Source organism: Loxodonta africana, chromosome 5 (genome assembly GCF_030014295.1).
Source record: "Loxodonta africana isolate mLoxAfr1 chromosome 5, mLoxAfr1.hap2, whole genome shotgun sequence".
Taxonomy (NCBI): Eukaryota; Metazoa; Chordata; class Mammalia; order Proboscidea; family Elephantidae; genus Loxodonta; species Loxodonta africana.
This window is the reverse complement of record NC_087346.1, coordinates 160,366,192-160,392,371: the sequence shown is the minus strand read 5'-3', so window position 1 is coordinate 160,392,371 and position 26,180 is coordinate 160,366,192. Positions and strand designations below refer to the sequence as shown.

The 26,180-nt window shown below is 50.4% G+C and overlaps 1 protein-coding gene across 8 annotated transcripts in view; it reads left to right on the top strand.

Annotated features, from left to right (window-relative positions):
* SH3TC1 (SH3 domain and tetratricopeptide repeats 1) overlaps positions 1-26,180 on the top strand; it is a 62,234-nt gene that overhangs the window by 24,144 nt on the left and 11,910 nt on the right. For 7 of the 8 annotated variants that reach the window (XM_064286199.1, XM_064286198.1, XM_064286196.1 and 4 more), the window contains 6 exons: positions 395-572; positions 1,680-1,756; positions 3,026-3,218; positions 6,613-6,746; positions 11,456-11,497; positions 13,486-15,171. In XM_064286199.1, coding sequence (XP_064142269.1) covers positions 395-572; positions 1,680-1,756; positions 3,026-3,218; positions 6,613-6,746; positions 11,456-11,497; positions 13,486-15,171 — 2,310 coding nt within the window. Of the gene's footprint in view, positions 1-394; positions 577-1,679; positions 1,757-3,025; positions 3,219-6,612; positions 6,747-11,455; positions 11,498-13,485; positions 15,172-26,180 lie in introns of those variants that run through there. The other variant, XM_064286200.1, reaches the window with a different exon arrangement.

Below are 26,180 nucleotides of genomic sequence, written 5' to 3'. Positions count from 1 at the left end.
AGGTACTCTCACATCCTTATAAAGACCCTTGTCAGCCCCCAAAGAAACGGGGATGCCAGCCTCATAACTGGACTCTGAGTCTGAGCTCTAAGGGTTGAAAACGGGCCCTTTCCTACCCTTACCACAGAGAAGAGGGGAACCGCGCCCAGCACAGTCGTGCTCATGGGGCAGTCAGCAGGAGGGACACCTGGGGTCCCATGTCTGGCCCTTCATAGCCCAGATGGGGAAGCTGAGGCCCGGGGAGAGCCTGAGGCTGAGCCGGGGCTGTGTCTGGGTCCTAGCCCCGGGTCCACGTTCCTTCGGCCCCCCTGGGGGCAGCTAGATTCTGTGGCTGTAGAGGGCAGTTGGTCCCTCAGTGCCAGGCACCTGACGTGACCACCTGGTACCTTTGAAGGGTCCTACTTTGTCCTGTGTCCTGACCTTGGCGTGAGAGCAGCAACTGGACCCTGGGGTGCAGGGCAGGGCCCCCAGGGAGAAGCAGCCTCAGAAGTGGACTCGCGGAGCCCCAGCCCCAGCACGTCCTCTGAGGAAGTGGCTGCAGTGGTCCTGGAACCTTTGACTCCATTTCATCAGTAGGTACCGACCTTCGTTTCTCACCTCCTGCTGTCCTGTAGTGCTGTGAGGCCTCCAGGTCCAGCCCAGCCCTCAGGCCAGGGAGCAGATAGAACTGTGCGTGGCCTCGATGGGTTGGTCTACTTCTCTTAGCTTCTGGCTTCCACCTCAGGACAAGGCAGTGATCTACATGGCAAACTGTCCTGGGGTGAGATAGCATGGAGCTCTTGCCTCCCATTCTGGCTCATTCCAAAAACTTCTTGAGGGAGTGACATGACCTGGGTGCCCATAGTCAGAAGGCATGCGGAAGTCTGTCCAACTAGGAACCAAAGGGTATGCTAGCACAGGAAAAGCTTAGGCTCCTGCCTACTTACTGAATGTGGACATAAACCTGGCTTGGAGCTTCCTGGCAGCCAAAGTGAAAAAAGCATGCTAGCACAGGTAAAATGTAAGCTCCTGCTCACTTACTGGATGTGGGGTGTAAATCTGGCTTGGACCTTCTTGGAAGCCAAAGAGAAAAGAGAAACTCCATCTGACCACTTAGCAGTGTCCTTGAGACATTGAGCTGTGGCTCGGCTTCTCTCACTAAGACCAGAGAGGCCTTTCTGCTGTAAGTCTCCCCACAACTCCCTGCATGGTATGGTCAGCAGGGTCCCCACAGAGGACACTGAGTGCCTCCCTGTGCCCTTCTTCAGCATAAGCTTTCCGGCATGTTACACCACGAAGGAGAGACAGTGGACTGTCTTGCCCACTTTCTTGCTTTCTAGCTGAAGGAACCAAGGCCTCGAGAGAGAAGCCATCTGCTGAGGCCACACAGCAAGGGGGCAGCAGGACCAGGTTTTGAATCTGGGCCTCCGGAGCCCCTGGCTGGAGCCCCTACTCCCCCATTGCTCTGAGCTGGTGGAGGTGGCCGAGGGGCAGATGCTTTGGGAGTTCTGCAGGGCTCAGGGATGGGGGGCCTGAAGGCTGCACCCATGGGCAGGTGCAAGGGATGAGGGAGAGGTGGCCCTTGCACGCTGGGGTCCTCTCTGGTCACTGGGGGGCTGCTGACTCTCCTCGTCTCGGCAGGGTTTCAATCTGCCCCAAATCTGAATTCCCAGCAGCAAAGACCCCCCTTTCCTCTCCAGGTGGGCTCTGAGGGTCCCCTGGGACTCCCTGGAGGACTCCATGGATGGATCTGTGGCGCCTGGCCTCGCGATAACAGGTAAGGGGCAGGAGGAGGGCTCAGGCAGACCCATTGGCCAGTCCAAACCACACAGCTTACCGCAACACCGGGCTGGGGGCCCTCGTCGGCCGGCCCCCAAAGGGCCTCGACTGTGCCTCCAGTCACAGCTCAGCAGGCTCTCGACTCTGCTTTCTTTCTGGTTCCACGTGAGCCTCCTGGGAGGCAGCAGCTGCGGCTGAGGCGGGGCCTCGCCCAGCAAGGTCTGCTGTTCGAGAAGAGGCTCTGGCAGGAGCCCCCGGTCCAGCGTGTCATACCATGCACCAAGCCAGCCCCTGTCTGACCTGCCTCTGTACCTGTTACCTGGACACAAGGCTTCATGTGGGGAGGGGAGGGGTTACAGACCAGCTTGTGTTTGCAGCTGTGCTGGGCCTGAGCCAACGTCACCTGTCTTCAGGCCTCAGTTTCTGTTCAGTGGGCGAAACAAACGCCACCACCTGGGGATCAGGTGGAAACCTGGTGGTCTAGTGGTTAAGTGCTATGGCTGCTGACCAAAAGGTCAGCAGTTCGAATCTACCAGGTGCTCTTTGGAAACACTATGGGGTAGTTCTACTTTGTCCTATAGGGTTGCTCTGAGTCGGAATCGACTCGACAGCAGTGGGTTTGGTTTTCTTTGGAGGCGGGACCAGGTGGGCACACATCCCCTCACATTGCTGTGGCAACACTTTTCTGCAAACCCTGTGTTAGGGTCCTGTGATGGCTGCAACAAGGCACCACACACTGGAGGCTTAAAACGACAGACAGACACTCTGTCACAACTCTGGGGGCAGAAGTCCAAAGTCAAAGTCAACGTGTCGGAGGGCGGCTTGCTTCGGAGGCTCTGAGGGAGGTGTCTCCCTGCCTCCCTCCCAGCTTCCAGGGGCTGCTGGAAGCCTGGGCTGGGGCCGCACCCCTCTGGCCTCTGCCTCGCCTTCCCTGTGTGTCTGCCTTTTTTTTTCTTGTAAGGAGCCTTGTCATTGGATTAGGGCACAGCTGTTAATCCAGGACGGCCTCATCCCCAGGGCCTGTACTTAGTCACATCTGCAAAGACACTCTTTCCAAATAGGGGCAACTTCTGAAGTTGCTGGTGGACATAAATTTGGGGGGCCCCTATTCACCCCACTGCACCCCGACAGATGAAAGGTATGCTGCCTGCATGAGTGACAGAGCCCAAGGTCACCGCAGGACCTTGTTCCCTGGCCTGAGGACATGTTGTACCCTCCCCCACCCCGTGCCGCCCCCCAGCACTGACCATTGGCTTCTTTCCCACAGCAGGGGGCCTGGCCTCGGCAGTGGGAGACTGCCAGGGCTCCAGGCCCGATGAGATGACCTTCCGAGAGGGTGACCCCATCCAGGTCCTCGGAGCACGGGTGCCCGGCCTACCCTGGTGCCTTGGCCGGCATGCAGCCTCGGGCCAGGTCGGCTTTGTGCGGACAGAGCTCATCAGCCTGGAGGGCCAGCCTGAGTGAGTCGGACCCTACTCATTGTCCCACCTGGGGGGCTTCTCCAAGGCCACACTCTGGACATCGGCCTGGGTCCCCCCCACCCACAGCCTCTGGATTTTTCCTCCCTGTCATCCGCTGACTCCCTTCACATCTGCCCCAGCTGTGGCCTCCCATGGCCTGCCACCCCCATCCCCTGCCTCTACCTGGACCCGGTGTCCTCCCCCAACTGCTGGCCGGATTCTTTCTGAATTACAAAGTTGTCCTCGTCCCTCCCAATCTGGCTTTCCTAGGCTGCTGTGACACAAACACCACAAGTGGGGACTTTAAAGAGCGGGAATTCATTTCTCGCAGGGCAGCAGGCTGGAAGTCTGAATCCTGGGCACCGGCTCTAGGGGGAGGCTCTCTCTGTGGGCCCTGGGGGAGATTCCTGTCTCAGCCTCTGCAGCCCAGTGGTCCCCTCGTCCCACTGTCTGTCTTCCCTATTTCTGCTGCTTCTGTGTCAGTCTGCTTTTTGTCTCTCAGAAGAAATCAGGTTTAAGACACACCCTACACTGATGTAGCTTTGTTAACATAAAACAAAGACCTTATTCCCAAACAGGATTACATCCACAGGTATAGGGTTTAGGATCCCAACACATATTTGGGAGAGACACAATGTAATCCATAACCAAACCAAAAACCAAACCCCGTTGTCTTTGAATAGATTTGGACTCTTGGTGACCATTTAGGACAGAGTAGAGCGGCCCCATAGGGTTCCTAGGCTATAAATCTTCAGATTGGCACATCTTTTTCCCTCAGAGCGGCTGGTGGGTTCAAACCACCAACCTTCAGTTAGCAGCTGAGTGTTTTAACCACTGCACCACCCCCCTTCATAAAGCCCTTAGAACTCTTTGGGCTGGACTTTGAGGTCCCCCAAGACCCAGCCCCCTCTGTGACCCCAATCTCAGAGACCACCACTCACCGTCAGCACACCCTGACCCCAGCTGTGAGGGGGCTGCTCTGCTCTGGTTGACACATGTGCCAGCTGCCTGGGGTGCCATCTCCACCCCCCCCTTCCACTTTGCTTTGGTGGGAGAGCTGTTCCTGACCATGCCTCCCCCAGTCCTGGAAATGGCCTGCCTGTCCCCCTACCCCAGTTGGGAAACTCCGAGGGGAAGGACTTTCTGGTCACCTGCGTGTCTCCAGTGCCTGGTCCAGGCAAAGTGGGACATTCTTGGAGAGTGTCCCCACACACACCTGGGCCTGCCTTGGGACAGAACTGTCCACCTGGCCTTGACTTGTCACTGTGGAGCCTCAAACAGGAGCCAGGGTTTGTGGGTGTGAGGAGACAGCCCTTCCTGGGCTGGGGCTCTGGTGGCCCTGTCCCCTCTGGCCCTAGCTCTCTGTTTCCTTCTGTGTCTGAGACTGGCTGGCACCTCCCAGACCAAACCTCAGAGGCTGTTTGGAACCTGCCACTCCAGCCCTTCTGTCCCCACTAATTCATACTGTGTGGTCTGGTATCTCTCGAACCCCTTTCTCCAGAAGCAGTCGATGCCGCTGGGCCTGGACACCAACAGCTGTAGCTAGGACAGCATTTCCCAAAGTGTGTTCCTTCCAACCACTCCACCAGCCTCCCATCTTGGTCAGATCCTTCTGGGGCATGCTCTGTCCCCCCCCGCCCTTGGTGATTCATAGGGAGTCCCACACAAGGAAGGCTCCCAGAAGGCTGAAACTTTTTTTGTTCCTGTTGAAGCATGTTTCCCACACTTAGCTGACCCTTAGAACCCTTTCTCATACAACCCTATTAGCTTTGTGCCTAGCTGGGGTTCCACGGACTGCTCTTTGGGGACCCTTGGTCTAGACTATTCCCAACATCTTCAAGGTGGATCACAACTTTTTGACAGGTGGATGGGGGTCTGTGTGACTTGAACGTCCTTGAAATGGCCAACATCAGAGCTGGAAAAGCCAGTGGGGATGAGCTAATCAATTCCCTCCCCTAAACCCAGAAAGATGACGGTGCCAGGTGCCATTGGTCCCGTTTATAGCTGAATACCCCTAAGTGCGTTCCTTAGTCACTCAACAAACCTTTGCTGAACTTGCCTATTCCAGCCCTGGGTTTTCATCTTTCTGTTTAGTGAACAACCTGGTGGCTCTTCTTTTTAATTTTATTTTGATATAGTTTCAAACTTACAAAAAAGCTACAAGAATAAGGAAGAATTCTCGTATATCCTTCACTCAGATTCCTCAAATGTTAACATTTTGTCACATTTGCTTTGTCCTTTTGTCTCTTACCCTTCTATTTATTTTAAGCCCTTTGAGAGTAAGTTGCAAACACAGAGCCTCTTAAACTCTCAAATAATACATATCCAAAAGAAAAAAAGAGTTCTTTTGCCTAGCCACGGGACAACAGTCGAAACCAGAAAGTTAACAGAGGCTATTACCTAATCTAGAGTACCTGAGTGGCACTCAGCTACTAACTGACAGGTTGGAGGTTCAAATCCTCCCAGAGACACCTTGGAAGAAAGGCCTGGCAACCTGATATCAAAAGGCCACAGTCTTGAAAACCCTGTGGAGCAGTTCTACTCCGCACACACGGGTCAGAGATCACTGGATGGCAACTGGCTTTTTTGGTTTGGTTTGTTTTTGTTTGATCTTACTCAGATTTTGACCGTAGTCCCCTCACTGTCCTTTACAGACAAAGAAAGTCCCAGCTCGCACATCACATCCTCTTGTTGTGTCCCTTTCGTTTCCTTTAATTCAGGACATTCCTCAGTCTTTCTCGGTCTTGGTCTTTCATGGTATTGACACTTACAAAGAATGCAGGGTTGTTATTTTGTAGAATGTCCTGTAAGCTACTCTTTAACCTCTCAAAATGGCTCACTCTAAGTTCCAAAGTGCATTTCACAGTTTCATATCACACTGTTAACTTAGTCCTATAAGCGAAAGTCACCTCCTGCCCTCTATTCCTTCCTGTTTTTCCTCTCCTTTCTTCTTTTCCTCCCCTGACTTTATCAAGCACTCTGAGGGCCGTGTGTTTGTGTTGGGCTGTGGGAAGCATCAGCAGAGCTCGTGTGAGGAACTATGAGGGCTCGGGGTATAGAAGGATCGGTTCCCCCTTCAATGGTCACAGCAGGCCTTACAGGGAGGGGGCATTTGAGGTGGGGCTTTGAAGGCTGTGTAGGAGTTCACCAACCCAGGAAACCATGACCTACTGTTTTTCTCCCAGCATCTCCTTCTCCTTGGCATATGCTCTGGTTGTACGAGGCAGCCCTTGAGGGCAGGATCGGTTTTTGTCTTTATTTTGTTGTCTTCACTGCTGGGCTCAGGGTGGATGGGTGGGAGGTATCTGCCAAATTGGGAAGATAGAAGTGGTTCTATGTGAAATCTCTGCTTTGGAAATAGGTTATTTCAAATGAAACACTTCATTTTCTCTAGGTCGGAAAATGTGATCTTTCTCAGTGAGGAAGAAAGGGCATTCTTCAGCAAAGAAGGGGGCTTTTCAGAGGACGACGCCAGGCAGTTACTGAGGAGGACATCTGAGCCAGACGTCTGCACTATGTACAGCTTGGGTAAGTGTGGGGGTGCTGGCCAAGGGGGCCTGGAACTGATGACAGCCTACAGCCATTGCTTTAGGGCCATTTTCTTGGGGCAGATTCCCAGAAAGACAATGACCGGACTGAAAGGAGTGAAGCTGAACTGTTTTCCAAAAGGATCAAACCCATCGTCATTCTGCTAACGGCTATGGGGGGTCCTGTCTCCTACCCGTCACCCCCTGGGCTGTTTTTGTGTTAGCTTTATTGTGGTGAAAATATACACAAAACACAGCCAATTCAACAATTTCTACACAGACAAGTCAGCGGCATTGATGAAATTCTTCAAGTCGTGATACCATTCTCCCCATCCTTTTCCAGAGCATTCCACCACTGTGAATGTGAACTCACTGCCCCTGAGCAAAAGCTCCCCTGTCCCTGTCTGTCTTAGTCACCTAGTGCTGCTGTAACAGAAATACCACAGTGGATGGTGTCTCAGTCACCTAGTGCTGTTATAACAGAAATACCACAGTGGATGGTGTCTCAGTCACCTAGTGCTGCTGTAACAGAAATACCACAGTGGATGGTGTCTCAGTCACCTAGTGCTGCTGTAACAGAAATACCACAGTGGATGGTGTCTCAGTCACCTAGTGCTGCTGTAACAGAAATACCACAGTGGATGGTGTCTTAGTCACCTAGTGCTGTTATAACAGAAATACCACAGTGGATGGTGTCTCAGTCACCTAGTGCTGCTGTAACAGAAATACCACAGTGGATGGTGTCTCAGTCACCTAGTGCTGGTAGAACAGAAATACCACAGTGGATGGTGTCTTAGTCACCTAATGCTGCTGTAACAGAAATACCACAAGTGGATGATGTCTTAGTCACGTAGTGCTGCTATAACAGAAATACCACAGTGGATGGTGTCTTAGTCACCTAGTGCTGTTATAACAGAAATACCACAGTGGATGGTGTCTCAGTCACCTAGTGCTGCTCTAACAGAAATACCACAGTGGACGGTGTCTCAGTCACCTAGTGCTGCTATAACAGAAATACCAGAGTGGATGGTGTCTCAGTCACCTAGTGCTGCTGTAACAGAAATACCACAGTGGATGGTGTCTCAGTCACCTAGTGCTGCTGTAACAGAAATACCACAGTGGATGGTGTCTTAGTCACCTAGTGCTGGTAGAACAGAAATACCGCAGTGGATGGTGTCTTAGTCACCTAATGCTGCTGTAACAGAAATACCACAAGTGGATGATGTCTTAGTCACGTAGTGCTGCTATAACAGAAATACCACAGTGGATGGTGTCTTAGTCACCTAGTGCTGCTATAACAGAAATACCAGAGTGGATGGTGTCTTAGTCACCTAGTGCTGTTATAACAGAAATACCACAGTGGATGGTGTCTCAGTCACCTAGTGCTGCTGTAACAGAAATACCACAGTGGATGGTGTCTCAGTCACCTAGTGCTGCTATAACAGAAATACCACAGTGGATGGTGTCTCAGTCACCTAGTGCTGCTGTAACAGAAATACCACAGTGGATGGTGTCTCAGTCACCTAGTGCTGTTATAACAGAAATACCACAGTGGATGGTGTCTCAGTCACCTAGTACTGCTGTAACACAAATACCACAGTGGATGGTGTCTCAGTCACCTAGTGCTGCTATAACAGAAATACCACAGTGGCTGGTGTCTCAGTCACCTAGTGCTTCTGTAACAGAAATACCACAGTGGATGGTGTCTCAGTCACCTAGTGCTGCTATAACAGAAATACCACAAGTGGATGGCTTTAATAAAGAGAAATTTATTTTCTCACAGTCCAGTAAGCTAGAAGTCCAAATTCAGGGCATCAGCTCCAGGGGAAGGCTTTCTCTTTCTGTCAGCTCTGAAGGAAGGTCCTTGTCATCAATCTTCTTCCCAACAAGGAGCCTCTCCGTGCAGGAATCCCGTGTCCAAAGGATGTGCTCTGCTCCCGGCACTGCTTTCTTGGTGGGATGAGGTCCCCCCATCTCTGCTTGCTTCCCTTTCCTTATATGTCTTGTAACATAAAGGATGGCGCAGGCCACACCCCAGGGGAAACTCCCTTTACGTTAGGTCAGATATGTGACCTTAGTAACGGTGTTACTGTCCCACCCTAATCCTCTTTAACCACAGGCAGAAGTTATGATTTATGGCATATAGGAAAATCACAAAACGGAGGACAACCACACACTACTGGGAGTCACGGCCTAACCAAGTTGATACATATTTTGGGGGGACACAATTCAATTCACGACACCCTCCCTTTTGTAACCGCTAATAATTTTTGGTGTCCATATTTTTTCTTATTTTATGTAAGTGGGATCACTTTCTCTCGTGACTGATGTGTTTCCCTCGGCATGATGTTCCCAAGGTCCGTCGTGCTGGCGTGCGTCAGGATCTCGTTTCTCGTTATGGCGGAGTAGTCTTCCATTGTGTGGCCGGACCGCATTCTGTATATCCGTTTGTCTGTTGATGGGCATTTAAGTTGTTTCCACCTCTGGGCTGTTGTGAACAGTGCTGTGATGAACACTGGTATACAGGTTGTGTTTGCGTTCCTGCTTCATTTCTTCTGGTTATACACCTAGGATTGGAGTTAGTGGGTCATATTGTAGTTCTCTGTTCGGCTTTTTAAGGAATGGCCACACTGTTTTCCACAGCAGCTGCACCCTTTCACATTCCCACCAGCAGTAGGTGAGGGGTCCACCCCTGGGTTTTTATCATGTTTGTCTAGTCATAAAAATGTCAACCATTTCTGGCTTCAGGCCACTTTTCTCAGCAGCCCTTTTCTTCCTTTTGGGGATGTTTTCCCTCCTTCCTCCGTGGACAAATAGTGAATCTGAGCCGAGGCACTTCGCGGTGCACAGACTGATGCCATCACCACCTTTGGGACACATGGGGGCGGCTGGCAATCAGGACGCAGACCCGGGAGTGAGGTTAGAGCTGAGGGAACACAGAGCAGCAGCCCTGAGTGCCCTGTTGCCCGAGGACCAGCGTCGGGGGGGCCTTTTCTTGACGACTCAAGGCCCCAGCAAAGACGCCCTGGCACCCCTGAAGCCCTGCTGGTGAGGAGGAGAGCGGGCGGGCCTGATTCTACCTTGACCAGCAGAGTGGCCCCGCTTGGGCCTGGCTCTCTGCTACACACCTGGGCAGGTGTGCTTTTCCCCGTCATGAGATCAGGAAACTGGGTGTGGCCTGGCTGCAGGTGGGGCCAGGCTGAACCCCAGGCTGACCTCCTAAAGCCAGAGCTGTGTCCGTTTTGTCTCAACACCGCTCTTCTCATGAGAGGGTTTCTCTGAAGGCTGCAAAGTGCAGATGAGGGAGCTGTATAGATGTCACAACAGCCGGCACTGAGGGGACTTGGCTGAGGCGGGTGCTTGGACACGGCAAGGGCTGTCGGTGCGCCGCCTGTAGCTGCAGCTCGTCTTCATCCTGATGTGCACACATGTGCACACACACATACATGGCACACACACATCTGCACATGTACACATGCGGCACACACGTACACACAGCACACACATGTACACATGTGGCACGCAATGTACACACAGCACACACGTACACATGTGGCACACACATGTACACACAGTGCACACACCCACGCATGTGCACACAGCACACACACGTATACACAGAGCACACAGCCACGCATGTACACACAGCACATACACACATGCATGTGCATACGCCACACACGTGAACATCTATGCACAGACATGTGTAATACACATGCACGCGCAGGACACATGTGTCACACACATGTACATGTGTAGCGCGCACCACCTATGTACACAAACAATGCATGTTCACCCCCACTGCACATGTAGTCCACATATGTACACACCACATCTACACATGCACGCACACACGTACATCTACATAGGGACATGCATTCACATGCACGTACACAGACATACACACCCACACAGTACACACACATACATGTAAGTATGTACACTCATTCACATACATGTACATGTGCATACATACACGTATACACACCCACACATATACACACATATACAAGCACACACACACACGTGTGCATTTGTTCTACTTGTTGACATGCATCCCAAGACCTTTTCTCCACCAATTTTAGATGGAAAACTTTTAGACCTGTAGCCCCTTTCCTCCTCCTAAATGGGCAGAGTAAATTTGATGGTAACACCTCAAGGCTTGAGCCAGGCTGGCTTCCTGGGACCTGTCTCTCAGGGAGCGGAGCTGGGGCCCCCTGTCCGGTTGGCTGCTATGTCGGGACTTCCCGACACCTGGTGCTGCGCTGCCCCTGTCACGGCTCACGTCTGCACAGCATTTGACAGGGTCCACAGGATTTTTCTCGTCTAAGCCAGCTGAGGAGCAGTTAGTATCAGCCCATTTTAAAGAGGTGGCAACTGAGGCCTGGAGAAGTTCCTGCTGTGGGGGTGAGGAGGGCAGGAGCACATGGTAAGCAGGCAGGGGTCGGGCCGAGGCCGCTGCCCCACTCCCTGGCAGAGGCGGATGGAGCCAAGCCACTGCCCTCTGAGGGGTGTGTGCCCCGTCCCCACAGGGCCTCTTGTGGGAGGAAGGTCCTGCATGGGGTGGGGCCAACCATTATGCTGTGTCCTGGCCTGGAGACCCCTGACGATGTGGTCCTGGCCAACTCGTCCACCACCCACTCCTCATCGTCCAGACCCAGAGGCACTGGCTGGGGAGCTGACTGCCCCTCTCTTTTCTCCCATTTCCAGACAGGCTCGAAGAAGCCGAGTTTGAGCAGCCGGAAGAACACAGTAGGTTCTGCCCACCTGATGGGGCCCCTCCTATCAAGGCCTCGGGTGGGCCCTGGGCAGGGACATACCTGCTCCGGGGGTGGCTGATGGGGAGGGGAGCCTGGCTCTGGCTGGGAGGTGGGATTAGAGGGCGTGAAGCCCCTCACCACTGCAGCAGTGGGGGCCTTGTGGACCCTCTTCCAACACATGTGCCAGCCCCCTGTGCCGTCCCCACTCAGGTGGGGTGTCCCCTCCACTGCCAAGCCCAGGCTTGACCGAGGGTTCCTTTGGCATGATCTACCAATCTTGTTTTACCAATCACCAGTGGGCCTGCTCCAGCTCATGGCAACCCCGTACGTGTCAGAGGGGAGCTGTGCTCCATCAGGTTTTCAATGGCTGTTGCTTTGGAAGTAGATCACCAGGCCCTTCTGTCAAGGCACCTCTGGGTGGACTTGAATCTCCCACCTTTCTGTCAGCAGCCAAGCATATTAACATGGTCTAGAGCACCTAGATGCCACCCCCTGCTCTGCCTCAGAGAAGAAGACCCTCACTCCACTCAAGAGGGGCGGTTCAGGGAGACCCTCTTCATTCCCCTCCCCTCCACACCTCTGCCTCGTCCCCCCAAACTTCGTTGGCACGGTCGGGGGGGGAGCTCCTGGGGGAGGCAAATGCCCCAAGGGTCCTTTGAAGTGCCCTGGACCAAGATAAGTCTGTAAGAACTGTCCATTTCCCCATGATGGAGCCAAGCAGAGGGACAAGGGCACCACTTTGCTCTGCTGTGGGTGGCTTCATCCGTTCTGTGTGGAGTCTTCCAAGCTCTTGCTAGTAAAGCACTGCTTGACTGTTGGGGCTCATGGGGGCCCCTGGCGCCGGGCTGCAGAGCTGGATAAGCCCATTGCCATTGTGTCTATTCCAACTCCTAGTAACCCTGTAGGATAGAGTAGAACTGCCCCATGGAGTTTCCAAGGCTATAATTTTTATGGAAGCAGGCTGCCACATCTTTCCCCTGAGGAGCAGCAGGTGGACTCAACTGCTGACCTTTGGCTTTGCAGCCGAGCACTTAGCCGCTGCACCACCAGGGCTCCCCTACAAAGTTCGGTTCTGCTAACAAAACCAGTCAGAGGCTATCGAAGCCCTGAATACAGACATGTCCCATTAGGAGGTTTTGGTTTATTTTTTTTTAATGTGGCAAATATATATGCAACAAAGTATTGGTCATTTCCTCCTTTTTTTAACTTGTACAATTCAGTGGCGTTAGTCACATTTGCCTCTCTGTTCAGCCATCACCATTATCCATTTCTGACTTTTCCCGTCACCTTTAACTGAAGCTCCGTGTCCCCTTCCCCCTTCCCCCCACCCGGTCTTAGAAACTACTACTAAACTTCGGTGTCTGTACACTTGCCTGTCATAGGTATTCCATGTAAGTGGGGTCGTATAGTATTTGTAGAAGGCTTTGATTCTTTCTAAGGTCCCTGGGTAGTGTAAATGGTTACGGCCTCGGCTGCTAACCAAAGGTTGGCAGTTCGAACACACCCGGAGGTGCCACGGAAGAAAAGCCTGGAGATTTACTTCTAAAAAATGAACCATCGAAAACCCTGTGGAGCACAGTTCTCTGACACACATGGGGTCACTATGAGTCAGGGTCGATTAAATGACAACTGGTTGATTCTTTTCAAAGGGAAATGAATTTCTGAGGGATCGTTCAGCCATGACACGTGAAGTCTCCCAAAACTGTTCTCAGAAGAGCAAAGAATAAGAGAAGGAGGGTCACTGGGTAGAAGGCTGGCCACACTTGTCTTAATTCTCCCGTGGTCACAATTATTGAGCGCTCATGTGTGTCAGCGCTGCCTGGTATTTTATGTAAATCTCAAAAGCTTGCAGCAGCCCGTTGGGGTGATGTAATAGCAAATGGCAGAAAGGGGATGCCCCTGCCCCATCGTACAGCTAGTCGACCATGAACCAGGGCTCGGACCCTGACTCTGATCCACATGGTGTTTTGCGACTTACAGAAACACCTCCGCCTCACCTGAACCTGGAGCCTAGTGAGATCCTAGAGAAGGTGAAGAACGCTCTCAAACGATGCAAGACTTGCCAGGCCTGCCCTGAGGAGCCAGCGTCCCGGAGTCTGTACCCAGTGGCTAGTGGGGTGAGCTTGTTGGATGCTGAGGAGGAATCTGGCTTCTGCCTGGATGCAGAAGCCAACTGGACGGATGACGCGGAGGCCCTGGGCTCCACGCTGCTGTCACTGAACGCCCCTGGCTACAAGGCCGGCTTTCGCAGCCTGTACGCCCTGTCCATGCCATGTCTGGGCAGTGTGCTCTGCAGCCTTGATGACGAGGAAGAGCTGGCTGGGCGCCTAGCACAGGCCCGGGGGACAGCCAAGAGGGCCGGCCTGCCCATGGCCCTGGCCAGGCTCTGCTTCCTGCTGGGTCAGCTCTGTGTCAGGAAGCTCAAGCTCTCCCAGGCCCGGGTGTACTTTGAGGAGGCCCTGGGCGTCCTAGGTGGCCGCTTCGGCGACCTCCCCCTGGTGGTGGCCGTGTATACCCGCCTGGCTGCCATCTACCTGAAGCAGAAGAACCGGGAGAAGTGTGCTATGACCTTGGACAAGGCATTGGCCCTCCTCCTGGGGACACCCAGCCACGTCTGCAGCACCGAGGCTGAGCTGCTCCGGCTGGCTCTGCGGTGGGCTGTGCGGGTCCGGAGTGTGGGGGCCGAGGCCCGGGCCTGCTTCCTGCTGGTGCAGCACCACACCCGCCTCAAGCAGCCCGAAGAGGCCCTGCCCTTCCTGGAGAGGCTGCTGCTCCTCCAGGGCCGCTTGGGGCCCCTGGACACCACCTGGCCCACTGATGGCTACCTGCTGCTAGCTGACATCTATGGCCGAAAGTGCCTGCCCCACCTGGCCCTGAGCTGTGTCCGCGTGGCCTCGCTGTGTGCCCTGGGTTCCCTGGCAAGTGCGCTGCGGAGCGTGGACCTGGTCCTGTGCCACGCCCCTCAGCTCCACGGCCTCAGGCAGGTGGCCCCCAGCCTCCCCGCCCAGCTCACCCCCTACCTCTGGCAGGCACTGACCTTCCCAGCTGCAGGGACAGAGCAGATACCTCGTGCGGCACTCTACGCCAGCCTGGCCCAAGTGCACAGCCACCATGGCCAGTATGGCCAAGCCATTGCCCTCATGATGCGTGCCGTGGATGCAGAGGCCACGGCCGGCTCCCGCCCCATCGTGGACCACCTGGTGGCCCTGGCCTGGCTGCATATCCTCCACAGGCAAAGCGAAGCGGCCCTGGACATCCTGGAATCCATTGGGGATGCAGCTGTGGCTAGCGAGGACCAGGAGGGCGTGGTCACCAACATGATGGCAGTGGCGCTGAGGAGGACGGGCAGGACCCGGCAGGCAGCCGAGGGCTACTATTGCGCCCTTCGTGTGGCCAGGCGGCGGGGCCGGCGGCACGACCAGGCCGTGGTGCTGGCCAACTTTGGGGCGCTGTGCCTGCATGCGGGTGCTAGGCGGCTGGCGGAACACTACCTGGTGGAGGCCACGAAGCTCTTCTCCCAGCTGCCCAGTGGGGAGTGTGGCTGTGACTTCACACAGGTGCTGCTGACGCTGGGCCACCTGTACGCCGGCAGGGCCTTGGCCCAGCAGAGCAGGTGCTGCTATGAGTGGGCCTTCCTGGTCGCCGTGGAGACAGGCCACTTTGAGAGTAAGTGCCATGCCTGTTCCGGTCCCGACTGCATCTGTGCCCCCACCTCCCCAAGTCAGCACGGACACCCTGTTTTCCAGAAAGAAAACAAATTCTCTTCCCGTCTCTGCCCTGAGCACACCTGGGGTCTGCGGTTCAGGCACCGGCGGTGGTTTTCCCACCATCGAGCTGCTGAGTAGTGGAAACGGGCAGGTGATTTGTTTTCAAGTAGACTGTATTTTTTAGAGCAGTTTTAAGTTTACAGAAAAGTTGTGCAGAAAATGCTGGGTCCTCATGTGTTGCTCTTCCCCTGCACCAAAGAAAGAAAGAAACAAACAATAACAACAACAACAACAAACAACAGTTGCCGTTGAGTTGATTCTGACTCATGGACACAGCTCTGCGCCACAGGGTGCTCAGTGGCCGAGTTTTTGGAGGTAGATCACCAGGTCTTCCTTTTGACGTGCTTCTGGGTGGATTTGAACCTCTAACCTTTTGGTTAACATCGAGTGCACTAATCACTTCCACCACCCGGGGACTCTCACATACTTCGGATACATTATCGGGAGGGGCTAGACCCTGGAAAAGGGCATCATGCTTGGTAAGGTAGAAAAAAAAAAAACCAAAACACCAAACCCATTGCCATCAAGGCGATTCCGACTCATAGCGACCCTAAAGGACAGAGTGGAGCTGCCCCATAGGGTTTCCAAGGAGTGCCTGTGGATTCGAACTGCTAACCTTTTGGTTAGCAGCCTTAGCACTGAACCACTATACCAGCAGGGTTTCCTGGTAAGGTAGAGGGGTCAGCAAAAAAGAGGCAGGCTCTCGACGAGATGGATTGACATAGTGGCTGCAACAATGGGCTTAAACATAGCGATGATGGTGAGGATGGCACAGGGCAGGGCAGTGTCCCGTTGTTCATAGGGTTGCTACGAGTTGGAACAGACTCAGTGGCACCAATTAACAATGACAACAGGGACTCTTTGTCCTTCGTATACCAAAAAACCCCAAACCTATTGCCATCAAGTCAATTCTAACTCATAGCGACTCTACAGGACAGAGTACAACTGCCCCATATGGTGTCCAAGGAGCAGCTGGTGGATTCGAACTGCCGGCGTTTTTGATTAGCAGCTGTAGCTCTCAACCACTGTGCCACCAGGACACCGCTCTTCCTATAGTTTCCTCTGTTATTAGCGCCTGGCATTCCTGTGATACATGTATTACCTTTGAAGAGCCGATGGTGACACAGTGTTAGCTAGGGTCCAGGGCTTACATCAGGGCTCTCTCGGAGCTGTGCAGTCCTGTGGGCGCTGACAAATGCATCGTGTCACATGTTCACCATGACAGCATCACACAGAATAGTTTCCCTGCCCTAAAAATGCCCTGTGCTCCCCCTGTCATTCCTCCCCCGCCCCCGGGACCCCTGACCTTTTCACTGTCCCTGTAGTTCTGCCTTTTCCGGGATGTCATAGAGCTGGACTCATGCAGTAGGCATCCTTTTCGGACTGGCTTTTCTCACTTGGCTCCGTGCATTTAAGGTTCCTCCCTGCCTTTTTGTGACGCGATAGCTTGTTTCTTGTTATTGCTGATGGACCTTGTTTGCTCACTGGTGTCTGTTTTCATTTGCCTTTGAGGGTGTTCTAATGCAGGTCACATGTAACCAGGGTGACTAGGCTGTCCAGTTCGTCTGGGAACCCCGGTTTTGGACCCCACAAGTCCTGTGGCCTGGCAAACCAGGAAGGTTGGTCACCTCAGAGGCGGTCCCCCAGGGCAGGGGCCCCTCCCGTGAGCAGCTTTGAAGTGGGACTTGAACCCACTGTCACCTTCTGGGTACCTCCCAGCAGGTCACCTGCCAGACACTGCACATCACAGAGGGGCCGAGGACTGGTGGTCTCCCAGGCCTTGGAACAAATGAACTTTATTTGAAAACGGTTTGTTGAGTGCATACCAGGCTAGGCTGTGAGTTGGCTCCACCCACAATCAAGGCCCCAAGGCCCTGCCACTGGGCTGGCAGTGAGCGTGGGAATCAGGTGACCAGGTCATAAAACCACAAAAGGGCGTTGTCTGGCGGGGTGACTTGTGATCATGGAAGCCTGCTTAGTCTGTGTAGGGCTTGAGAGGCTGGCCAGGAGGGGAGGCCCAGGCAGGAGCTGCCCAGAAGAGGCCAGGGGGTGTGAGCAGGGGAGTCAGGGAGGGTCAGAGTTTGGAGGGAGTAGGTGGGAGGAGCTGGGCAGGGCCATGGACTGGAATGTGGTTGGCCTTTTCCCCAGAGCACTGGGGGGAGCCACTGAAGGTTGTAGAGCCTCACTGAGGCTGTGTGGTAGATGGATTGCAGGCAGGCAAGCCAGCAGGCAGGAATCCAGCTATCCAGGAGGAGAGGCCACTTCGGCCAAGGGGATGGGGACAAGGCCAGGACTTGGAAAATCATCCCCTCTGCCCATAGCACCTTGTACCTCCTCCAAAGCAGTTCTCATCACATTGAAGCCCTCCTGCACCCCTCCCAGACCTCTTAAGGGCAGGGGCTGGGGCTGATTCAGTCCAGCTACATGTACGGGGCCCGGCACCCACTCGTGGTCCTTGAAGAAAACGACCATGAGAAGGGGCCCTGGAGTCTGTCTGCCTGAGGGTGGAAAAAGGGAAGGCCAAAATTCAGAGCCTTTTCCCAGCCCATGGGGCCTGGACAGAGGGCTAGTCCTGGGCTGGAACAGAGCCCTGGGACCTCGAGAGGTTCAAGTGCTGAAGCTGGCTGTCTCCGGTGGCTCAGGCAGGGCCTGGCTGGACCCCCATGGGTCCCTCAGAAACTTTCTCCTAAGATGACCCCCAGGTAGTGGGGATGCAGGCTTGGAAGATCCATGGAGGGAGGGGGGCCTTGGTGGTCAGGTTGCTTACACTTCCCGCCCCCATACGCACACTGAAGAGCCAGGTAGGCTAAGGCCTGGGGGCTTACCCAGGGCATTTTTTAGTCCATTTTGGTAGTTTCTGCCCGTCCGGGCATTTGGCCATTTCGTCTAGGTTCTCTGCTGCTGTACAGGGATTTGTGTTGCTGTCTGTAGCCACCGAGTCGATTCCAACTTGTGACGACACCACGTGTGCAAAGTAGAACTGCTCCATAGGGTGGTCTTGGCTGTAATCTTAATGGAGCAAATCACAGGCCATTCTTCTGAGACGCCATGAGGTGTGTTCCAACTGCCAACCTTTAGGTTAGTAAAGGAGTGCAAACCGTTCGCACCACCTAGGGACGTTCCATCACTCATAACATTCCCTTATAATCCTTTTTATTTCTGTAGGGTCAGTAGTTATGTCCCCTCTTTCATTCTTGGTTTCAATAATTTGAGTCTTCTCTCTTTTTTTTCTTGATTGGTCCGGTAAAGCTTTGTCAATTTTGTTGATCTTTTCAAAGAACAAGGTGTTGGTTTCATTGATTTTTCTCTATGGCTTTTCTATTCTCTTTTCATTTATTTCCATTCTAATCTTTATTATTTTCTTCCTTCTGCTCGTATTTAGTTTACTTTGCTCTTCTTCTTCTAGTTTCTTTGATTATAATACGTCTTGGTGACTTTCTTTGGGATCTACCTTGTGTGGGGTTTGATGAGCATCTTGGATAGATATCTTCTCATCTTTCACGATATCAGGGAAGTTTTCTGACAACAAATCTTTAACAAGTCTTTCTATATTTTCTGTTATCCTCCCTGGCCACACCCCGCCCCCATTCTGGCACTCCAATCACTTATAGGTTATTTCTCTTGATAGAGTCCCACATAATTCTTAGGGTTTCTTCTTTTTTTTTTTTTTAAATTATTTTATCTGATTTTTCCTCAAATATGTTGGTGTCAAGTGCTTTATCTTCAATCTCACTAATTCTGACTTCCATTGCCTCAATTCTGCTCCTGTGACTTTCTATTGCGTTGTCTAATTCTGAGATTTTATTGTGAATCTTCTGAATTTCTGTTTGCTCTCTCTTTGCAGATTCTTGCAGCCTATTAAATTTGTCATTATGCTATTCTCCAGTCTTCTTAAGTTCCTCTAATGCTACGTCTGTGCTTCCTTGGCTGGTTCTGTTTTGCCTGGTCTCCTTCCTGATCTCTTGAAGAGTTCTGTATATTAATCTTTAGTATTCTACCTCTGGCAATTCCAGGAAGTTCTCTTCATCTGGAAGATTTCTTGATTCTTTGTTTTGGGAGCCTCTGAAACCATCATGATCTGCCTCTTTATGTGAATTGATATTGACTGTTGTCTCCCTGCCATCAATAAGTTATTGTATTTATTTATTTTGTGTTTTCTTACTGTGTCCTGTTGTTGTTGGGTGTCATCAAGTTGATTCCAACTCATAGTGACCCTGTGTACAACAGAACAAAACACTGCCCAGTCCTGTACCATGCTCACAAACATTGTTGTGCTTGAGCCCATTGTTTCAGTCACTGTGTCAATCCACCTCGTTGAGGGTCTTCCTCTTTTCTGCTGACTCTGTACTTTACTAAGCATGGTGTCCTTCTCCAGGGACTGATCCCTCCTGACAACATCTCCGAAGTATGTAAGATGTAGTCTTGCCATCCTTGCTTCTAAGGAGCATTCTGGTTGTACTTCTTCCAAGACAGATTTGTTCATTCTTTTGGCAGTCCACGGTATATTCAATATTCTTCGCCAACACCACAATTCAAAGGCGTCAACCCTTCTTTGGTCTTCCTTAGTCATTGTCCAGCTTTCACATGCATATGATGCGATTGAAAATACCATGGCTTGGGTCAGGTGCACCTTAGTCTTCAGGGTGACATCTTTGCTCTTCAACACTTTAAAGACGTCCTTTGCAGCAGATTTGCCCAATGCAATGCGTCTTTTGATTTCTTGACTGCTGCTTCCATGGCTGTTGATTGTGGATCCAAGTAAAATGAAATCCTTGACAACTTCAATCTTTACTCCGTTTATCATAATGTTGCTTATTGGTCCAGTTGTGAGGATTTTTATTTTCTTTATGCTGAGGTGTAATCCATACTGAAGGCTGTGGTCTCTGATCTTCATTAGTAAGTGCTTCAGGTCCTCTTCACTTTCAGCAAGCAAGGTTGTGTCATCTGCATAACACAGGCTGTTAATGAGTCTTCCTCCAATCCTGATGCCCTGTTCTTCATATGGTCCAGCTTCTCGGATTATTTGCTCAGCATACAGATTGAATAGGTATGGTGAAAGAATACAACCCTGACACACACAACTTTCTTGATTTCAAACCACTCGGTATCCCCTTGTTCTGTCCAAACAGCTCCCTCTTGATCTATGTACAGGTTCCTCATGAGCACAATTAAGTATTCTGGAATCTCCATTCTTCCCAGTGTTATCCACAATTTTTTATGATCCACACAGTCAAATGCCTTTGCATAGTCAATAAAGCACAGGTAAACATCCTTCTGGTATTCTCTGCTTTCAGCCAGGATCCATTTGACATCAGCAATAAAATCCTGGTTCCATGTCCTCTTCTGAATCTGGACTGAATTTCTGGCAGTTCCCTCTCGATATACTGCTCCAGCTACTTTTGAATGATCTTCAGCAAAATTTTGCTTGCGTGTGATATTAATGATATTGTTTGATAATTTCTGCATTCAGTTGGATCACCTTTCTTGGGAATAGGCATAAATATGGATCTCTTCCAGTCAGTTGGCCAGGGAGCTGTCTTCCAAATTTTTTGGCATATACGAGTGAGCACCTCCAGCGTTGCATCTGTTTGTTGAAACATCTCAATTGATATTCCATCAATTCCTGGAGCCTCATTTTTCACCAATGCCTTCAGAGCAGCTTGGACTTCTTCCTTCAGTACCATCAATTCCTGATCATATTCTATCTGCTGAAATGGTTGAACATTGATGAATTCTTTTTGGTGTAGTGACTCTGTGTATGCTGCCTGTGTCATTTTTTCCCCATAGAATCCTTCACTATTGCAACTCAAGCCTTGAATTTTTTCTTTAGTTCTTTCAGCTTGAGAAACGCCGAGCGTGTTCTTCCCTTTTGGTTTTCTAACTCCAGCTCTATGTCATTGTAATACTTCACTTTGTCTTCTCAAACCTCCCTTTGAAATCTTCTGTTCAGTTCTTTTACTTCATTTCTTCCTTTTCCTTTAGCTGCTTGATGTTCAAGAGCAAGTTTCAGAGTCTCTTCTGACATCCATCTTGGTCTTTTCTTTCTTTCCTGTCTTTTTAATGACCTCTTGCTTTCTTCATATATGATGTCCTTGATGTCATTCCACAGTTCGTCTGGTCTTTGGTCATTAGTGTTCAACAAGTCAAATCTATTCTTGAGTTGGTCTCTAAATTCAGGTAGGATATACTCAAGGTCATACTTTGGCTCTTGTGGACTTATTCCAATTTTCTTTGGTTTCAACTTTAACTTGCGTATAAGTAATTGATGGTCTGTTCCACAATCGTCCCCAGCCTTGTTCTGACTGATGGTATTGAGCTTTTCCATCATCTCTTTCCACAGATGTAGTTGATTTGATTCCTGTGTGCTCCATCTGGTAAGGCCCATGTGTATACTCACTGTTTATGTTGGGGGGAAAAAAACGTATTTGCAGTGCAGAAGTTGTTGGTCTTACAAAATTTTATCATGTGATCTCAGGCATCGTTTCTATCACCAAGGCCATATTTTCCAACTACCAATTCTTCTTCATTGTTTCCAACTTTCACATTCCAGTCACCAGTAATTATCAATGCATACTGATTGCATGTTCGATCGATTTCAGGTTGCAGAAGCTGGTAAAAATCATCAATTTCTTCATTTTTGGCCTTAGTGGTGGGTGCATAAATTTGAATAATAGTCGTATTAACTGGTGTTCCTCATAGGTGTATGGATATTATTCTATCACTGACAGTGTTGTACTTCAGTATAGATATTAAAATGTTCTTTTTGACAATGAATGCAACACCATTCCTTTTCAAGTTGTCATTCCCAGCGTAGTAGACCATACAATTGTCTGATTCAAAATGGCCAATACCAGTCCCTTTCAGCTCATCAATGCCTAGAATATAGACATTTATGTGGTCAATTTCATTTTGACAATTTCCAATTTTCCTAGATAGGTAACCCTGGTGGTGGAGTGGTTAAGAGCTATGGTTGTTAACCAAAAGGTCAGCATTTCGAACCTACCAGGCACTCCTTGGAAACCTCATGGGGGCAGTTCTACTCTGTCCTTTAGGGTCACTATGAACAGAGGATTTCAAAGGGTGTCTCAAGAAGACAAAGAAAAGTATTATAATGACATGTGCAAAGAGCTGGAGATGGAAAACCAAAAGGGAAGAAAACGCTCGGCGTTTCTCAAGCTGAAAGAACTGAAGAAAAAATTCAAGCCTTGAGTTGTAATACTGAAGGATTCTGTGGGGAAAATATTAAACGACACAGGAAGCATCGAAAGAAGATGGAAGGAATACACAGAGTCATTATACCAAAAAGAATTAGTTGATCGATGTTCAACCATTTCAAGAGGTGGCACATGATCAGGAACCGATGGTACTGAAGGAAGAAGTCCAAGCTGCTCTGAAGGCATTGGTGAAAAACAAGGCTCCAGGAATTGATGGAATATCAATTGAGATGTTTCAACAAACAGATGCAACACTGGAGGTGCTCACTCATCTATGCCAAGAAGTATGGAAGACAGCTTCCTGGCCAACTGACTGGAAGAGATCCATATTTATGCCTATTCCCAAGAAAGGTGATCCAACTGAATGTGGAAATTATAGAACAATATCATTAATATCACACGCAAGCAAAATTTTGCTGAAGATCATTCAAAAACGGCTGCAGCAGTATATCGACAGGGAACTGCCAGAAATTCAGGCCGGTTTCAGAAGAGGATGTGGAACCAGGGATATCATTGCTGATGTCAGATGGATCCTGGCTGAAAGCAGAGAATACCAGAAGGAGGTTTACCTGTGTTTTATTGACTATGCAAAGGCATTCGACTGTGTGGATCATAACAAATTATGGATAACGTTGCAAAGAATGGGAATTCCAGAACACTTAATGGTGCTCGTGAAGAACCTTTACATAGATCAAGAGGCAGTTGTTCGGACAGAACAAGGGGACACTGACTGGTTTAAAGTCAGGAAAGGTGTGTGTCAGGGCTGTATTCTTTCACCATACCTATTCAGTCTGTTTACTGGGAAAGTAATCTGAGAAGCTGGACTATATGAAGAAGAACGGGGCATCAGGATTGGAGGAAGACTCATTAACAGCCTGCGTTATGCAGATAACACAACCTTGCATCCTGAAAGTGAAGAGGACCTGAAGCACTTACTAATGAAGATCAGAGACCACAGCCTTCAGTATGGATTGCACCTCAACATAAAGAAAACAAAAATCCTCACAACTGGACCAATAAGCAACATCATGGTAAACGGAGAAAAGGTTGAAGTTGTCAAGGATTTCATTTTACTTGGATCCACAATCAACAGCCATGGAAGCAGCAGTCAAGAAATCAAAAGACACATTGCATTGGACAAATCTGGTGCAAAGGACCTCTTTAAAGTGTTGAAGAGCAAAGATGTCACCTTGAAGACTAAGGTGCACCTGACCCAAGCCATGGTATTTTCAATCGCATCATATGCATGTGAAAGCTGGACAATGACTAAGGAAGACCAAAGAAGGGTTGACGCCTTTGAATTGTGGTGTTGGTGAAGAATATTGAATATACCAAGGACTGCCAGAAGAATGAACAAATCTGTCTTGGAAGAAGTGTGGCCAGAATGCTCCTTAGAAGCAAGGATGGCAAGACTACGTCTTACTTACTTCGGAGATGTTGTCAGGAGGGATCAGTCCCTGGAGAAGGACATCATGCCCGACAGAGTACAGGGTCAGCAGAAAAGGGGAAGACCCTCAACGAGGTGGATTGACACAGTGGCTGCAACAATGGGCTCAAGCATAACAACGATTGTAAGGATGGCTCAGGACCAGGCAGTGTTTCGTTCTGTTGTGCACAGGGTCGCTATGAGTCGGAACTGACTCGACGGCACCTAACAACAACAACATGAGTCAGAAGTGACTCAACAGCAGCGGGCTTGGTTTTTTCCTGTACCCTAGCTTCTCGTTTGGTTTTGTTTTGACATGCCCAAATAGGCTGCTCGAGTGAGCTAGTTTGATTATTGGTGCCTTTGAAGCTCTAACGTTCTGTCACCAGGTGGTTAGAGCTGAGACTAGGTATATGAGCCCAGGAGTCCACTTACTTTTCTCATATGGATTCAGCTCAGGTGTCTAGGTAGTCGGCCACCAGGTGTGTGGTACAGGCTCTCGCCTACAGTGTTTGATGAGCAGGGGTGATTGGCGTAGGCACAGGTATCTGGCTGCAGTAGGGGGCCATGCACTGACCAAGGCAGGGGACTGACAACCATGTGTCCCTGTTTCCTAGAGCACCTAGGTGGGTGGGTTTTGCAGCTAGGCTACGGGCACCCAATGCTGTTGGCTGTAAGAACTGGAGGCACCACTTATCCTTGGATCCCATTCGAGGGAGGCTAAGTGGCATGGGCGAAGTCACCAGTCCTCAGGCCCCTGATGTGGGTCGGCGAGGACTCTGCTTAATAGGCAGAGCAGTGTCCAACATCAGGAACCTGCCTCTCCACCGTATAGCTGAAACAGTCAAAGGTAGACTTCAGGTATATACGGTGTTGTACTATGTTAATGAGGGCCTATGCTGTTGAAATGGGCCCACACAGGTCTGCGCAGGGATGAAAGGCATCCGAAGTCCATAGACTGCTTATGCCTCTGCCTCGGCAAAGGAGCTGTTTTACCCTGAGCTCCCAGCTTAGGGGACCGGCGGATTATTTTTCCACCTATTTGTTCCTTCTCCAGGGCCAGGAGGATGGCTCAGGGTGCACCACAGGTCTTACTTCCAGTCTAGGGAAAGCAATTATCACTGAATCTGGCTCGGGACCTGGTGCAGAGCAGGGAAAAAAAAAAAAAATTTTTTTTTTGAGACAATATTTTCTGAAGGGATGTTTTTTGGTCCACGAGGTAGATTAGATGCAAGTATGTATTTTATGTCGAGAGTGCTGCTCTTTACTGACCCCAGAGATGTGAGTGAATTTGCCACTTGGTCTCTCTCAATGTGGAAAACGCATTCCAAATGCCACTGCTTGTCTCACCGTGCTTGTGTCACACCAGTGGATCTGGCCTGTGGAATGCCAGTTCCCTCCAGGTCAGGTCCAGCAACTTCTAAACCATCTCTCCCTCCTCCTGCCACTCAGTCCAATTCCTCAGTTTTGCCTTTGATGTTCAGGGCTCCTAGATTGTCATATATAATCGATTCACTTGTTTTTTTGGGTCTTTGTTGTAAGAGGGACCAACGGAAACATCTGACTACTCTGCCATCTTGGCCCACCTCCTTTTTCTAGTTTCTTTAAGTGGAAGGTTAGTTACTGATTTGAGATCTTTCTTTCTTAATGTAAGTGCTTATGGCTATAAGTTTCCCTCTAAGCACTGCTTTAGCTGCACCTTAGCTAACATTGGTCGTGTCGTGTTTTTATTTTCATTCATCTCAAAGTTTTCTCCAATGCCCCTGTGATTTCTTCTTTGATCCATTGGTTATTTAGGAATACGTAGCTTAATTTTCACATATTTTTTATTTTCCCATTCCTTTCTGTTATTGATTTCTAATTTCAATCCATTGTGGTCAGAAAACATGCTTTGTCTGACTTCATTCCTTTTAAATGTATCGATGTTTATTTTAGAGCCTATCACACGGTCTATCCTGGAGAATGTTCCGTGTGCACTTGGGAAGAACATGTGTTTTGCTGTTGTTGGCAGGTGTTCTATAGATTTCTATTAGGTTGTGTTGGCTTATGTTGTTACGTGCCATCAAGCCAGTTCCAACTCATAGTGACCCCATGTACAATAGAATGAAACACTGCCTAGTCCTGCACCATCCTTACAGTTGTTGCTGTGTTTGAACCCATTGATGCAGCCACTGTGTCAATCCATCTCATTGAGGATCTTCCTCTTTTCACTGACTTTGTACTTTACCAAGAACAATGTCTTTCTCCAGGGACTGATTCCTCCCGATA